We start from the raw sequence: 15,601 nt of genomic DNA on the forward strand, positions 1-15,601 counted from the left end.
AACTGCATTATCAAAGAGAATTCAGAGTGGTTTGAATAAGGCAAAACCCTCACCTTCAAGTCTTGGTTGCCAGGTTAGTTCAGCTGTCTGATATTATGCTAGGACTCAGATCCCTTCCACCTAGCCTGCCATAGCATCTTCTTCTGTATGGTTAAGACTGTTCACTACCCCTCCTTTGCCCCACTCAGCAGGAAGTGAGGAGGGAAGGAAGTCCAGAGCAATAGCTTTGCATTTATACCAGTGAATTACAAGTTGTATATAATCTCTCTTGCTCATCACATAGGTAAGAACAGAACAGCTAAAAGCTCTTACAGAGTCTGGGAAGTGTCAGAAATGTAGCCTTTTGTTTTCTGGATGGCCATGTACACAATTAAAATCTATTACTTTGGAAGAAATGCTGGATTTTATTGGACAAATTAATGGACAGATTTTTGCCATAGCTGCTACTACTGCTACTACAACTAAGAGCAACCAATACTGTTACAGCAGAATTATGTCATATCTATTTACCTTTTACAACTTCAGTTCTATGCCCTAGAATGGATGAGGGGAGAGATAAGAATGAATGTTTGAAATCTGAGTGGTCTGGTGCTAAATATGATTCTTGTGTTTGTTTAAAACCTCATGCAAACCAATAATTTCATCTGATGGTGGGTTGGAGAAATCTGGTCCAACTTTTAGAAAAACCAGCTAAGTTATACTTACTGATGTATGCTAGTCTCTTGTATGGAGAAGGCAATGGCACCCCACTCCAGTACTCTTGCCTGGAAAATCCCATGGATGGAGGAGCCTGGTAGGCTACAGTCCATGGGGTCGCTAAGAGTCGGACACGACTGAGCGACTTCGCTTTCACTTTTCCCTTTCATGCACTGGAGAAGGAAATGGCAACCCACTCCAGTATTCTTGCCTGGAGAATCCCAGGGATGGCGGAGCCTGGTGGGCTGCCGTCTATGGGGTCGCACAGAGTCGGACACGACTGAAGCGACTTAGCAGCAGCATCAGTCTCTTGTAGGTACTTCTGTTTGAGATTTTCAAGGGTAATTTCAGCTATTCCTGACTGTTTATTGCCTTATTACCTGTCTTGAGAACTTATCATAGAGGCAAGATTCAACCACCATTGTAGTGTCAAATTGATATATATTTGTAAAAACTTCTGTTCTCCAACTGTTTCACTCACCAACTTGCTCGCTGATAATGTCATATCGAGCAGAGTCTTTCGGTTAGAAATCTATAGAAGTTGAATCCCTTGTAGCTAGGTTACAGAAAATCATGTTCTGATTTTGAGAAAGTGAACATCTCTATTGGAAAGAAAGGAAGGAAAACTGTCATGGTGTCTCGATGATTTTTTATTTCATACTTTTGCTAAGTGCTAATAGAATTTCTACTTTGAAGCAAATAGTACAATAGATCACTTTTTATTCGAAGGAATTTTAGTTTTGTCTCCCCTATAGGTGTACTTTATTTGAAATACTCTCAAACAGTTAAAAATCATTTTTCACTAAAACTAAATTAGAGTAAATGCATTTAGACTAATTATTGTTTCGTAGAAATAATCACAAATTATTCTTTTGTATAATCTTTTGTAAGTTTCGCTTGTTCATTAAAATGATTTCATTGGCAAGATTTTTCTTATCTTACTATTTTTTAACTGGCACATTTCTGTTAAATGAGGTTCCACAATAAAATCGTCTAGACTTTTAGAATTAGATGAGACTTAGAGATCACCTAGCCTAACTTACCTCTGTGTCCAAGAATCCTTTCTCAAAGTCTGCAAAGTACTTGTAGTCTGCAAAGTAACCATTCATTCTCCTTTGAAACATTTTTGTAATGAGAAGTACATGTCTTTGTTCATTTCATTTTTGGATGGCTCTATTCAACATAATCAATACTGTCAGGTCAAACTTTGTGCCCAGAGCAATTTTTGCTTCTCAAAATTCTGAGTCTTTCCAACTATTGTTAGCTAATTACCAAGATTATGAGAACTACTTGGAGTTCTGTCCTTTCACCATAAATCATGTCTTAGGAATTTAGTGGTCATTTTCTAACTTGCCATCTAGGACACGTCTCTTCCCACAGCTTGTTGATTCCATTCCTGTTCTAGAACAAAACAGGTGTACAACAAACATAGATGACTGAATATAATTTGTCTAGACTGCTGCTCTTAAAAAAGAGGGTCTGGGTCTTTGAGTGACTTGGGATTCTGTATCCTTAAATACCTAAGGATTTGAGGACCTGGGTCTACAAAGCCAAGGCAGACTTGGAGATGAGGAACATCACAGGTCTTTCTTATATCAGACTAAGTAAAGCTCCACTGGACTGATAAATAGGAGCATGGGGCATCATGGCAAAACTGATTCTCTGTGATCATGAGGGGAACCCCTTATCTTTGTTTTCATACACAGTGGAACACTTGGAGGTAGTAAGCAGTGGTATATAAAAGATTCTTAGAAATTCATCATATATTTCTAATTCTAGGTGAGATATTTGACCAATTAAATAAAAGTCCTGAGAATTATTACCACTCTTGGTTCAGACATAAAGCATTATAAAATTTTATAAAATTAGGTTCTTACTGCTGAAACTTATCTTCTATACTAGAAAGAGAACAAATATAAGAATAGTGTCTTTTTTAACAGTTTTTGATATGTATTATTTGAATTCTGGAATTCTTTATAAGCATTAGAACTTTGTGTAGTGTATTTATTATTCTGCTTTTGCAGGAGCTGTAAATAATGTTGACTAGATATGTCTTTTCTGGTATTGAAAATGATTAATGTGAACTAGAGCTCTAGGTTGTCCAGAAGGTTATATATTATAACTCTCAAGCACATTCTGATAGAGTGCTGGATGTCAGGAAAGAGAATACTTTATGATATGCTCCTCAACAGTCTTGGATTTTTACTTTTGACATTTACTATAATGAAAAGCTAAAGATTGTTTTGGGATTCATAGGAAACACATATTAGAAATTTCACATGTAAGGCTAGAGTTGACGTTTGGGATTTATAGGCTTAAGATTTTCAACTCTTTTCTATAGTACAACATGGGCTGTCCCAGGAGGCGCAGTTGTAAAGAATCCTCCTGCAAATGTGAAAAACGTGGATTCTCCGTGGGGGTCCCAAAGAGTTAGACATGACTGAGTGACTGAGCATACACACACACGTAGTATAATACACATTTAGTAGTCAACTTCCTCTTTTGACTCTTAAAGGAAGTGTTCCTGTATTTTAGTTATTTGCACACTCTGAAAATTATATATCGTATTTGGAATGCAGAGTGGAGCCAATCCAAATTAACCTTGGATGGTGACTTCATACACATCACCTGGGCCAAAACACATAATTCAGTGATTTCATTTTGGTAGTTGACAGCCCTTTACGCCTGTAAGTGGAAAATGGATATTTCTTGCTGTGGGTCCAAGTCTAGAGGACTCCTCCCTGATCCTCTCCATCCTGAAGTCTCTTCTACATTGGAATTTAGCTTTAGAAAATTTAACAAAAAACACAGGCATTTTTTAGCTACTTTAGCCTAAATGATCATGTTTTACATCTTAACACTCTGACTCTGTAATACTTTGGACATAATAACAAATGTATCTAATCTTTTATTTTTTAGCTTATATTCCATTTAACCTGTTTTTTTCTTGGTCCTATTTGAAGTCCTATTGTTCTTCTGTATGTATTTTTTTAAAAAGCTCTTTTGGAAATATACTGAAAAAATAATAAAACATGAAAGCTCTTTAATAATTTTATTAAAGTATAAATATCAACCAGGTCAGGAAATAGAAAATTACCAGCATACCACCTAGCTTCTCAGTTACAAAACCCTTTTCAACAGAAGGAATATCCTGACTTCTAGTTATTTCGTTGCTTTTCTTTTAATTTTGCCACCTATATATTTACCCCTGGGCTTCCCTGGTGGCTCAGTGGTAAAGACTCTGCCTACCATTGTAGGAGACAGGGGTTCAATTCCTGGATCAGGAAGATCCCCTAGAGAAGGAAATGGCAGCCCACTCCAGTATCTTGCACAGAAAATCCCAGGGACAGAGGAGCCCGGCGGGCTGCAGTCCATGGGGTCACAAAGAGTTGGACACAACTGAGCATGAACTGAGCACGCAAGCATATTTACCCCTAGAATATCTTAGTTACTGTTTGTTTTAGAAAGTTTTATATATGGACAATTATTATGTTCTTGTTTTGTTTCTCTCAGCATTATGCTTGTATGTTGTCCATGTTGCTATTGATACCCACAGTTCATTTATTTTCATTGTTGTATTATATTCCATTGTATGACTATACCACAGTTTGTTTATTTGCTACATTTTGATCAAAGTTTTCTTAATATTGCCAAAGAGAACTTTTTATTTTCTTTTATCTGCCATGGACCAGTTTTCTGTCCCTAAGTTTGTTACTTGCAAATTATTCAGAAATTTAAATGTGCATTGCAGTCAGTAATCAGGGCTTCTTAATATCTGTTATTGTTCTTTCAAGAACCTCAGTCTATAATTTTTTAAAGTATTTCATATATAATTTATGTCTCTCCATCAGTAAAGTTAATTAAGTAAATTCAGCAAATATTTGAGCATCTTCTATGTGTCAAGCACTGTTTTAAGTACTGTGGCTGCAGTACTTTAGTACATACATTACTTAATATATTTAAAAAATAAACAGATACATGTATTTGTTTAAAAGAAACCATAGTGCAAAGAGGTATAAAATGAAAATTTTGACTGTTCCCTCAGTCATATATCCAGCATTAAATTTCTTGACTATTCTTTTATTTAAAAATGTAATAATCTTATATATTTATAGACTTAAAAAATTACACGGTGGAGATCTTGTTGTATGCCTTTTGCACTTTTTATCTTAATAATCTATGTTGAAGATTTCATTGAAAGTTAGCATTTTTAAATAGGGAACTGCTGGAAGCTTAAATTAATAGAACTGAAAATACAAACAGTACTTTGTTCCAGATTAACTTATTATAGAAGCAAGAATAATGGGGGAAAATATGTTTTTGACTTATTAGAAATCAGATTTATTTATATGACATGATAAACTTTTACCTATGGAAAATCATAAATTTGTTAACTATCTATGTGTTTTTTTCTGTAGGCATTGCTGGAGACCATGTTTGGTGTAAAAGTGATTATAACAGGTGATGCATTTGTTCCTGGAGAAAGAAGTGTCATTATCATGAATCATCGGACAAGAATGGACTGGATGTTCCTATGGAATTGTCTGATGAGATATAGCTACCTCAGATTAGAGAAAATTTGTCTCAAAGCCAGTCTCAAAAGTGTTCCTGGATTTGGTAGGTTTGCATAAATTCTTTTAAGTTGTTCATTTATTTTATATGTGATGTACTAAAAAACTACAGAGTAACTTACTAAATTCCATTTAAGTACTAAAGCCATTTCCATTTTTTTTCCCCTCCCTAGCCAAAAACAATCACCAGTTTTTCTTTTTCCTTAGGGGATAATAGATTATTTTAATCTCTTTTTTGGAAATGTCTTATGTTGAAAGAGAATAAACTATTCTTAAGGAAGTAGATATGGTCCCAGAAGGACAAAAATTTGAAGGATATGAATTAATAGTTCAGTAACTTATTTCATTCCATACTTGTGGTAATTTAGACCAGAAACTGGTCTGTGCTGATAAGATACTTGAAAGGACCTGATTCCCTCACGTTCATCTAATAAATAGTAATGAATACCCTTTGGTTCCAAATATTATACTAGGTGCCATTGTTTTCTGAACTTACCTAATCTATCATTTTAAAATTCCTAGAAATGTTTACTTTCCATAGTTAGAAATGCAAACGTGTTCATTGAGTGGTGGATAAGTATGGCTTTTTCAGCATTGCTTAATTGCCCTTCCACTCCTTAATGTGAAGAAGGGGTAAGGAACAGATGAAAATGTAGTCAAACCTGTTGTTCACATATGAGTGGATGAAGCACCCACTAAACTCCTTGACAGCCTCATCCATTACATCTGTACTCCTTTGGTTTCCTTTGTAATATTTCTTATTTGAATTCTTTGCTCTCCAAACCATGTCCCTATCAATAGTGTACTGAAACTGTGTAGGATTCTGACAGCAAAGGGCAGGCATTGTCCTCAGGACAGACTGGTGAGAAATATTACCTGTTTGTGTTTTACTTGCCTTCATGCTTATAGTTTTGTCTTTGTCATATAACAGTATTATAGTGTCGGTATAGTCAGACATTTTAACTCATTATTGACCCAGGAGATTTTCACAGAAACTAAATGCCTGTGGCTGGCAATTTGTTACGTAAATAAATATTGAAACATCTCCAATCAATAACATTCGGGTAACAAAAGACATATTAATACATTTCTGTTCAATAATACATTAAATGTCAACTGACTTTCCCTCGAGCAAACATCTCCATAGAACCAGCAGAAATCTGCAAGACATTTTACAACATAGTGCCAAAATTCATATCGCAGCCTATCCACAGTACCTTATTGGTAGAAGCTGTCACTGTCTTCAAAGAGTCTAGGGGAGGGAGCATACACATCACCTCTTGATGTCAGAAATGTCAAAGATTTTTCAGTGATTTTTCAATGATAATGTCTTGTTTATCATTCCTTATTCTACACAAATATATTAGCAGAATATTAATATTATGTGAATGAGCTTGAAAATGTGAAATCAACAAGTTACGTTGAGAAAAATACAAATGAAAAAGAAAAAATTAAAACAGCTTTGTGTTTAATAGATTGAATGCATAGTAAAAAACCTTCCCAGAATCGTTTTTGGAGGACAGTGGCAGCTGCCTAATTTTCCTTATCCTTAAAAAAAAAAATCATCCAATCAACAAGCAGAGGAAATACAACCACGTATCACTCATCTCTTCAGCATGATCAGGAGACAAAGAAGGCATTTAGAAGGTGTGGTATTAAGTAGAGAAATAAAGAGTCTAAGAGTTCTCCCATCCATCATTGCAAACCTTTGGGTTCTAAGAGTGAGGAAAGGCTTAAGAGTAAAGGCGTTGACAACTTAGAGGAAGCACAGACAAAAGCATCCCCAGAAAGATTCCAGTCTAATGCTAAATGCCAAAATACCAACTGAACATGGGTCAGGACATAGTAGCTCATAGCACAAGATATAGGAAAGTGATTAGAGAGAGAGTGAGACCTGAAGATGCCTCAGAGAAGCATTGCTTCTGAGGGAGAATCAGATATATAGAGATGGGTAAACTTCCCTTAGAAGTGTGGCGGTGAAGGAAAAGGAAATTGAAGATCTGGCAGGAATAAAAAGAGAAGCATGAAATAAAAATCTTTGCTCACCCCATGCAAATTATGCACCCAAACTCCATAACCACAAGCAATTTTTATATCGATAAAAAAAATTTAAGTAGAGGGGAGAAGTGAAAAGCCAAAAAGTCAAAAAATGTACACCATAACACAGCACTCTAAATTGAATGAATTATTAAATAAGCATTTGATGATTTAAAAAAAAAAACTTTTGAGAAACACAATGGATAGTAATGGACAAGAAAATTAGAAGAAATAATGTCAACTGAATTCAAGCAAAAAAAAAAAATTAAAAAGCAAAATCAGAAATAAAGAGTGAATTATGAAATACCCAAGAGGAAATAGAGTAAAATGACTCAGTGGTGAAAAGCTGGAAGCATGTCCTCTAAGATCAGGAACAAAACAAGGATGTCCACTCTCACCACTTTCTTTTGGCCGTGCCACGCGGCTTGTGGGATCTTGGTTCCCTGTCCAGGGATTTGAACCTGGCAGTGAAAATGCTAAATCCTAACCACTGGACCTCCATGGAATTCCCATACTCTTGCCATTTCTATTCAACATAGTTTTGGAAGTCCTAGTCACAACAGTCAAACAAATCAGTAAAAGGAATCAGAACTGGAAAAGAAGTAGTAAAACTGTCACTCTTCACAGATGATATGATACTACATAAAGAAAAAAATCCTACCAGAAAGCCAGTAGAGCTCATCAGTGAATTTGATAAGGTTGCAGGTTACAAAGTTAATACACAAAAATTTCCTGAACTTCTACATATAACAACAAAAGACCAGAAAGAAAAATTAATGAAACAATTCCATTTATCATCATATGAGAAAGAATAAAGTACCTAGAAATAAGCCTATTTAATGAGGCAAAGGATTTGTACTCTGAAAAGTGCAAGATGCTGATGAAAGGAATCAAAGATGACACAAATGGATGGAAAGATATACCATGTTCTTGAACTGGAAGAATCAATATTGTCAAAATGACTATTCTACCCAAGGTAATCTACAGATTCAATGCAGTCCCTATGAAATTATCAATGGCATTTATCACAGAACTAGAACAAAAAAGTTTTAGATTTGTATGGCAATACTCAGGACCTCAAATAGCCAAAGCAATCTGAGGAGGAAAAACAGATGGAGGAATCAGGCTCCCTTACCTCAGAATATACTGCAAAGCTACAAAAACAGAAATATAGATCAGTGGAACAGGATAGAAAGCCTAGAAATAATCCCACACACCTATGGTCAATTAATCAATGACAAAGGAGATAAGACTACACAATGAAGAAAAGACAGTCTCTTCAATAATCAGTGCTGAGAAAACTGAACAGCTACTTGTAAAAGAATGAAATTAGAACATTCTCTTAACACCATACACAAAAATAAACTCAAGATGGATCAAAGACCTAAATGTAAGGCCAGACACTATAAAATTCTTATAGGAAAATATAGAAAGAACACTCTTTGACATAACTTGCAGCAGTATCTTTTTCAGTCCATCTCCTATTAATGAAAATTTAAAAAAATAAACCTCATTAAACTTTTTTTGCATAGCAAAGGAGCCCATAAACAAAACAGAAAGACAGTCCATAGAATGGGAGAAAATATTTGTGAAGGAAGTCACCAACAAGGGATTAACCTCAAAAATATACAGTTTATGCAGCTCCATGTCAAAATAAAACAACCCAATCAAAAAAAAATGGGCAGAAGATCTAAAAAGACATTTCTCCAAAGAAGAGCTGGAGATGGTGAAGAGGCACATGAAAAGATGTTCAGCATCACTAATTATTAGAGAAATGCAAATCAAAACTGCAATGAAGTATTACTTGACACCCGTCAGGATGGCCATCATCAAAAACTCTACAAACAATAAATGCTGAAGAGACTAGAGAAAAGGGAACCCTTCTATACTGTTGATGGGAATGTAAATTGGTACAACCACTATAGAGAACAGTATAGAGGTCCTTAAAGAACTAAAAATAGAACTACCATGTGATCCAGCAGTTCCACTCCTGGGCATGTATCTAGAGAAAACCATAATCTAAAAAGATACACGCACCCCACTGTTCAGTGCAGCATTATATATAATAGCTAAGATATGGAAGCACCCTAAATGTCCATCAACAGAAGAATGAATGAAGAAGTGGTACATATATAAAATGGAATATTACCCAGACATAAAAAAGAATGAAATAATGCCATTTGCAGCAACATGGATGGACCCAGAGATTATCGTACTCTGAAGAACTTCAGAGAAATTAAATATCATATCACTTATATGTGGAATCTAATATTTTTTGAGAAAGATACAATGAACTTATTTACATAACAGAAACAGACTTACAGATATCAAAAACAAACTTATGGTTACCAAAGGGGAAATGTGGGAGGCAGGGCGGAATAAATCAGGAGCTTTGGATTAACATATACAAACTATATACGACAACCAACAAGGACCTCCTTTAGCACAGAGAACTCTGTTAAATATTTTGTGATAACCTACATGAGAAAAGAATCTGAAAAAGAATGAACATGTGTATAACTGAATCACTTTGCTGTACACCTGAAACTAATAACAACATTGTAAATAAACTATACTCCAACAAAATTTTTTAAAAAAGAATGAAAAGGAGGAACAAGGAAAAAAAAAGAGAAAGTAGTTGAAAGACAGTCATAGTTATTCTAACATCTATATAACTGGAGCCTCTAAAGAGTCAATCAAAACAATATAACTTAAATATTACAAGGATTATATTTAAAAGTATTACCCAAGATAAATCTTGGGCATAAAAGATGGCTGGAGAGGCACTTCCAGCATGACAGCATGAGGCGCTCTCTACACCCACTTCCCAGTGAAACTGTGAAAAATCTAAAGTAGCAGTCATTTAAAGTCTCTGGAAATGGTCTGAAGGGCGTACAGAAAATGAAGATACATTTATTCAAGAAAATTTATACCATGATTTGTCAAGAACACCGAGAATCTGTGTGTTTTGAAACAAGACATACTCGTTTTCTACCAGCTCCCAGTTCAGCCTGACAGAAACTCTGCCCCATACTGGTGCAGCCAAGAGCACAGGGTGACCCACAGTCAGAAATCTGACAACTCTGACCCTCTCCCTCAGGAGTGGAGGATTTGAGCTCCACATTTAGCTCCCCAATTTTAACACTGGCACCTGAGAGAGGAGTCTTCAAAACATCTGACTTTGAAAACCAATAGTTTTACATCTGTGAGACTCATCTAGGATATAAGAAACTAATCCTATGTGAAATAGGATAGCAAAATAATTTTTAAAGGGCTCTTGCATACTTGTGTTGCTATACTCCCAGATCCAGTGCAAAGGCAGGTGAATGGAAAGCACCCAGTCTTTCTGTGAAAGAGGGCTTATCTGTGAAAGATTTGCTTGTCTTCCTTGCTGTAGCCAGAGGGGCAGGATTCTAATAAAACATACATCTAAGGGTACACTGTAATCCTCTCCAGAGACCTTGGAGGGTGGGTATATCATTCATGCACCACCTCTGGTCACCAGTGTCTCTGAGAAGGGAGCTTATATACTTGTCTGGGACTCTGGCTTTATGGCTGTTACCCAGAGAATACATCCCTTGGGAGTCTGGTTCTTGTAACCAGGGGTTTGTGTTCAGGGGGTGGGGGTGGGGACAATGGGATCGTAGCAACCAAAGAAGAAACAGTTCTTAGCTAACCATTGCTCTAGGGCTTAGTGTGGAGGCAGCAGGCAGAAAAGCCCATCTCCAAGTCTTCTCCTAAAAGAAGAGAAGTATATTTGCATAGTTTAAAAGCTGCTGTCTGAGGGTGTGACTTCCAGTTGGCCTGAATCAAGGTGTTGAGATCCTCCCAATTGGCACATCTGTCCTCAACTACTGGGAGCCACTAAGAATAAAGTAGATAGGCTGCTTGGACAATCACAAAAGGTGAGACAACGAAGAACTAGAGTATGGTTGAATGGTAAGGTTCATCTCCTATACAAGGACACTCCTTCAAGACTGAGAGAGGCAGGTGTTTTATCTAATGCATAAAAATGAACACAGTCAAGGAAAATGAAGAGACAGAGGAATGTATTCCAAATGACAGAACAAAATAAAACCTTAGAAAAAGACCTAAATGAACTGGAGAGGAGTGATTTACCTGGTGGTAAAGAGTTCAAAACAGTAGTCCTAGAGATAGATGCTCATTGAGCTCAGGAGAACAATACATGAGAAGTTTAATAGAGATAGAAAATATAATAAAGAACTCACAGTGCTGGAGAACTCAGTAACCGAACTGAAAACATAGGCATTTAACAGTTTAGATAAAGCAGTAGAAAAGGTCAGTGAACTTGAAGATGGAGCTATACAACTTTTACAATCAAGGCAGCAAACAGAAAAAATGAAAAATTGATGATAACTTAAGGGAATTATCCCTGGAGATTCCCATGGACAGCCCTAGCAGGCTACAGTTTATGGGGTTGCAGAGAGTCAGACACAACTGAGCAACTAACACTACTACTACTGCTACTACTACTACTACTAAGGGAATTATGGGAAGTATCAAGTGGCCTTACATTTGCGTTATAGGGGTCCCAGAAGGAGAAGAGAAAAGGGAAAGGGCAGAAAACTTATTTGAAGAAACAGTGGCTAAAAACTACCCCAGCCTGAGGAAGGAAACAGTTCCAAAGAAGATGAACTTAAAGAGACTCATGTCAAGACAAATAATTAAAGTGTTGAAATCTAAAGACATGGAGAGAATTTTAAAAGCATCAAGTGCAAAACATGTTATGTACAAAGGAATTCCCATAAGATCATCAGCTTATTTTTCAGAAGAACCTTTGCAAACCAGAGGGAGTGACATGCTATATTCAAAGTGCTGAAATGTTAAAACTGCCAATCAAGAAGACTGTATCTGACAAAGTCATCCTTTAGAATTGAAGGAGAGAGAAAGTTTTCCAGATAAGCAAAAGCTCAAGAAGTCCATCACCTTTAGACGGGCCTTACAAAGAAGTGTTAAAGGGACTTCTTTAAGCTAAAAAGAAAAGGTGCTAATTAGTACTGGGAAACAATAAATATCCTTGGTAAATATAAATATATAGTAAAATTTAGAATAATCTAATGTTGTAAACGTTGTGAGTTAACCACTTCTAAAGCTAAAATTTTAAGACAGAAGTATTAACAATAATTGTAACTACAATAATTAAGGGATACAGAAGATAAAATGATGTGAATTGTGACCTCAAAAACAAAATATGGAGTAGTAAAAATGTATAGCCTTAGAATGTGTTCCAAATTAAGTTGTTATTAACTTAAAACAATATTATTTTATGTCTCATGGTAACCATAAAATAAAAATCTATAGTGGATGCACAAATGATTGAGAATAAGGAATCTAAGCCCACCACTACTGAAAATCACAAAAGAATAGAGCAAGAGAGAAAGAAAGGAACAAAAGAATTCTAAAACAGCCGCAAAGCAACCAAATGTCAGTAGGTACATAGCTATCAATAATTAAAAGATATTCCTTGCAAATAGAAATAAAAATCATTATATAATGATGAAGGGGTCAGTCCAACAGGACATAACATATGTAAATATTTATGCATCCAACATAGGAACACCTAAATGTATAAAAAAACATTAAGAGACCTAAGAGAGAAATAGCAGTACATTAACAGTAGAGGACTTTCATCGATGGGTGGTCATCCAGACAGAAAATTAATAAGGAAACATTGGCCGTAAGTCCAATTGGTCTAATATAGTTTAATAGGCATATAGAACATCCCAAATTCCATGGACTGTATAGTTCATGGGTCACAAAGAGTCGGACACGACTGAGTGACTTTAACACACACACACACCATTCAAAAGTAATAAAATACACACTCCTCTCATTTTCTCATGGAATATTCTCCACAATAGATCATATGTTAGGCTGCAAAACAAGTTTTATTACATTTAAGAAGATTGAAATCATGTCAAAGAAACTTTTCAATCATAGTGTTATGAAACTAGAAGTAAATTATTTTAATTTTCCAGTTATTTTCTTATATGTGGAAATTAAATAATGAACTGCTGAACAACCAATGGGTCAAAGAAGAAATCAAAAGAGAAATTAAAAAATACCTTGAAATAAAAAATACCAAAACTTATGGGATGCAGCAAAAGTAACTCTAAGAGGGGAGTTCAATTAACAACCTATCTTTACACCTCAGGGAATTAGAAAAAAAAAAGACCAAATGAAGCCCAAAGTTAGAAGGAAGGAAATAAGACAAGTTAGAAGGTAGGAAAGAAAGAAATGGGAGAGACTAAAAAGACAACAAAAAAGATCCGTGAAATTAAGTTGGCCTTTTGAAAAGACAAAATTGACAAAGCTTTAGCTAGATTCACCAGGAAAAAGAGGACACAAATAAATCAGAAATGAAAGCGAATAGGTACAACTGATACAATAGAAATACAAAGAATCACGAGAGATTGCTGTGAATAATTATTATATGTCAATAAGTTGGACAAGCTAAAAGAAATGGATGAATTCCTAGAAATATATGACTTAGTAAGACTGAATCATAAATGCAATAACAAGAAAAACATTTGTCAAAATTTAACATATATCAGTGATTAAAACTCCCAATAAAATGGGAATAGAGGTGCTTTAAAGGCCATAGGTGACAAGCCCATAGCTAACATCAGACTTAATAGTAATGAAAACTTCTAAGTTCAGGAATAAGACAAGGATGCCCATACTGTCCATTCTTATTCAATATTATATTGGAAGTTCTAGCCAGAGCAATTGGACAAAATTAGATAGATAGCATCCAAATTGGAAAAAAAGTAAAACTGTCACTATTTGCAAATATCATATAATTTATAGAAAACTCTTAAGAGTCCAGCAAAAACTGTTAGGATAAGTGAATTCAGTGGGGTTGCACAATACAAAATTAATATACAAAAATCTGTTGCATTGCTATGGACTGATAACAAACTAATCAGAAAGAGAAATTAAGAATATAACCCCATTTACAATTCCATCAAAGAGTAAAATAGGAATAAATTTAACCAAGAAGGTGAAATACTGAAAATTATACAATATTGATGAAAGAAGTTGAAGAAGACAAACAAGTGTAAGGATATTTTATGCTTGTGCATTGAAAGCATAGTTTAAAAGTCCGTACTATCCAAAGCAGTCTACACATCCAGTGCTATCTGTCAAAATTCTAGCAGCAATTTTTGACAGAAATATAACAAACAGTCCTGAAGTTTGTATGAAACTGCAAAGGCTCAGAATAGCCAAAACAATATTGAGAAAGAAGAACAAAGCTACAGGTATAATATTCCCTCATTTTAGGCTATACTATAGAACTATAGTAATCAGAACAGTATGGCATTGCCATATAAACCGACAAATAGATCAGTACAACAGAATACAGAGCCCAGAAATAAACCCACACATATATGGTCAATTAATTTATGACAGAAGAACTAAGAGTATACAATAAAGAAGGGATAGTCTTTTCAATAAAAAGTGTTGTGAAAACTGGACTACTATCTACACCATATACAAAAACGAACTCAAAATAGAATAAGGACTTGAACATAAGGCCTGAAACCTTAAAGGTCCTAGAATAAAAAATAGGTGGCAAGCTCCTTGACATTAGTCTTGGTGATGATTTTTTGGATTTGGTACCAAAAGCAAAGGAAACAAAAGCAAAAATAAGTGGTACTGCCTCAAACTGAAAATCTTCAGCACAAGAAAGGAAACCATCAACAAAATAAATAGGCAACCTCTGGAATAGGAGAGAAATATTTCCAAATTATATTATCTGACAAAGGGTTAATATTCAAAATATATGAAGAACTCATAGAACTCAATAGCAAAATAACAGCTCAATTAAGAAATTGGCAGAGGACCTAAGTGGACGTTTTCCCAAAGATGATGCACAGATGGCCAACAAGTACATGAAAGGTGTTCAACAGCACTAATTATCTGGGAGATGCAAATCAAAAGCCATGAGATACCACATCACACCTGTTAGAATGGCTACAGTCGAAAAACTGAGAAATAATAAGTGTTGGGAGGATGTAGAGAAAAAGGAACCCTGGTGCACTGTGGGTGGGAATGTACATTGGTACATACATGGTGGAAAACCATATGGAGGTTCTTGAGATTAAAAGTGGCACTACATATTATCCAGCGATTCTACTTGTAGATATTTATTGGAAGAAGTCACACACACTAACTTGAAAAGATATCTGCATCCCCATGATTATTGCAGTGTTATTTACAATAACCAAGAGATGGAAACAACTTGTGTCCATTGGTAGATGAATGGATAAAGA

At 35.3% G+C, this 15,601-nt stretch overlaps 1 protein-coding gene across 3 annotated transcripts in view; it reads left to right on the forward strand.

Moving 5' to 3' along the window:
• LCLAT1 (lysocardiolipin acyltransferase 1) overlaps nt 1-15,601 on the forward strand; it is a 187,639-nt gene that overhangs the window by 73,927 nt on the left and 98,111 nt on the right. For all 3 annotated transcript variants that reach the window (XM_081484313.1, XM_081484315.1, XM_081484314.1), the window contains one exon: nt 5,115-5,313. In XM_081484313.1, coding sequence (XP_081340439.1) covers nt 5,115-5,313 — 199 coding nt within the window. The remainder of the gene's footprint in view (nt 1-5,114; nt 5,314-15,601) is intronic.

Source organism: Giraffa tippelskirchi, chromosome 4, assembly GCF_054371585.1.
Source record: "Giraffa tippelskirchi isolate mGirTip1 chromosome 4, T2T-mGirTip1v1.2.pri, whole genome shotgun sequence".
NCBI classification, from domain to species: domain Eukaryota; kingdom Metazoa; phylum Chordata; class Mammalia; order Artiodactyla; family Giraffidae; genus Giraffa; species Giraffa tippelskirchi.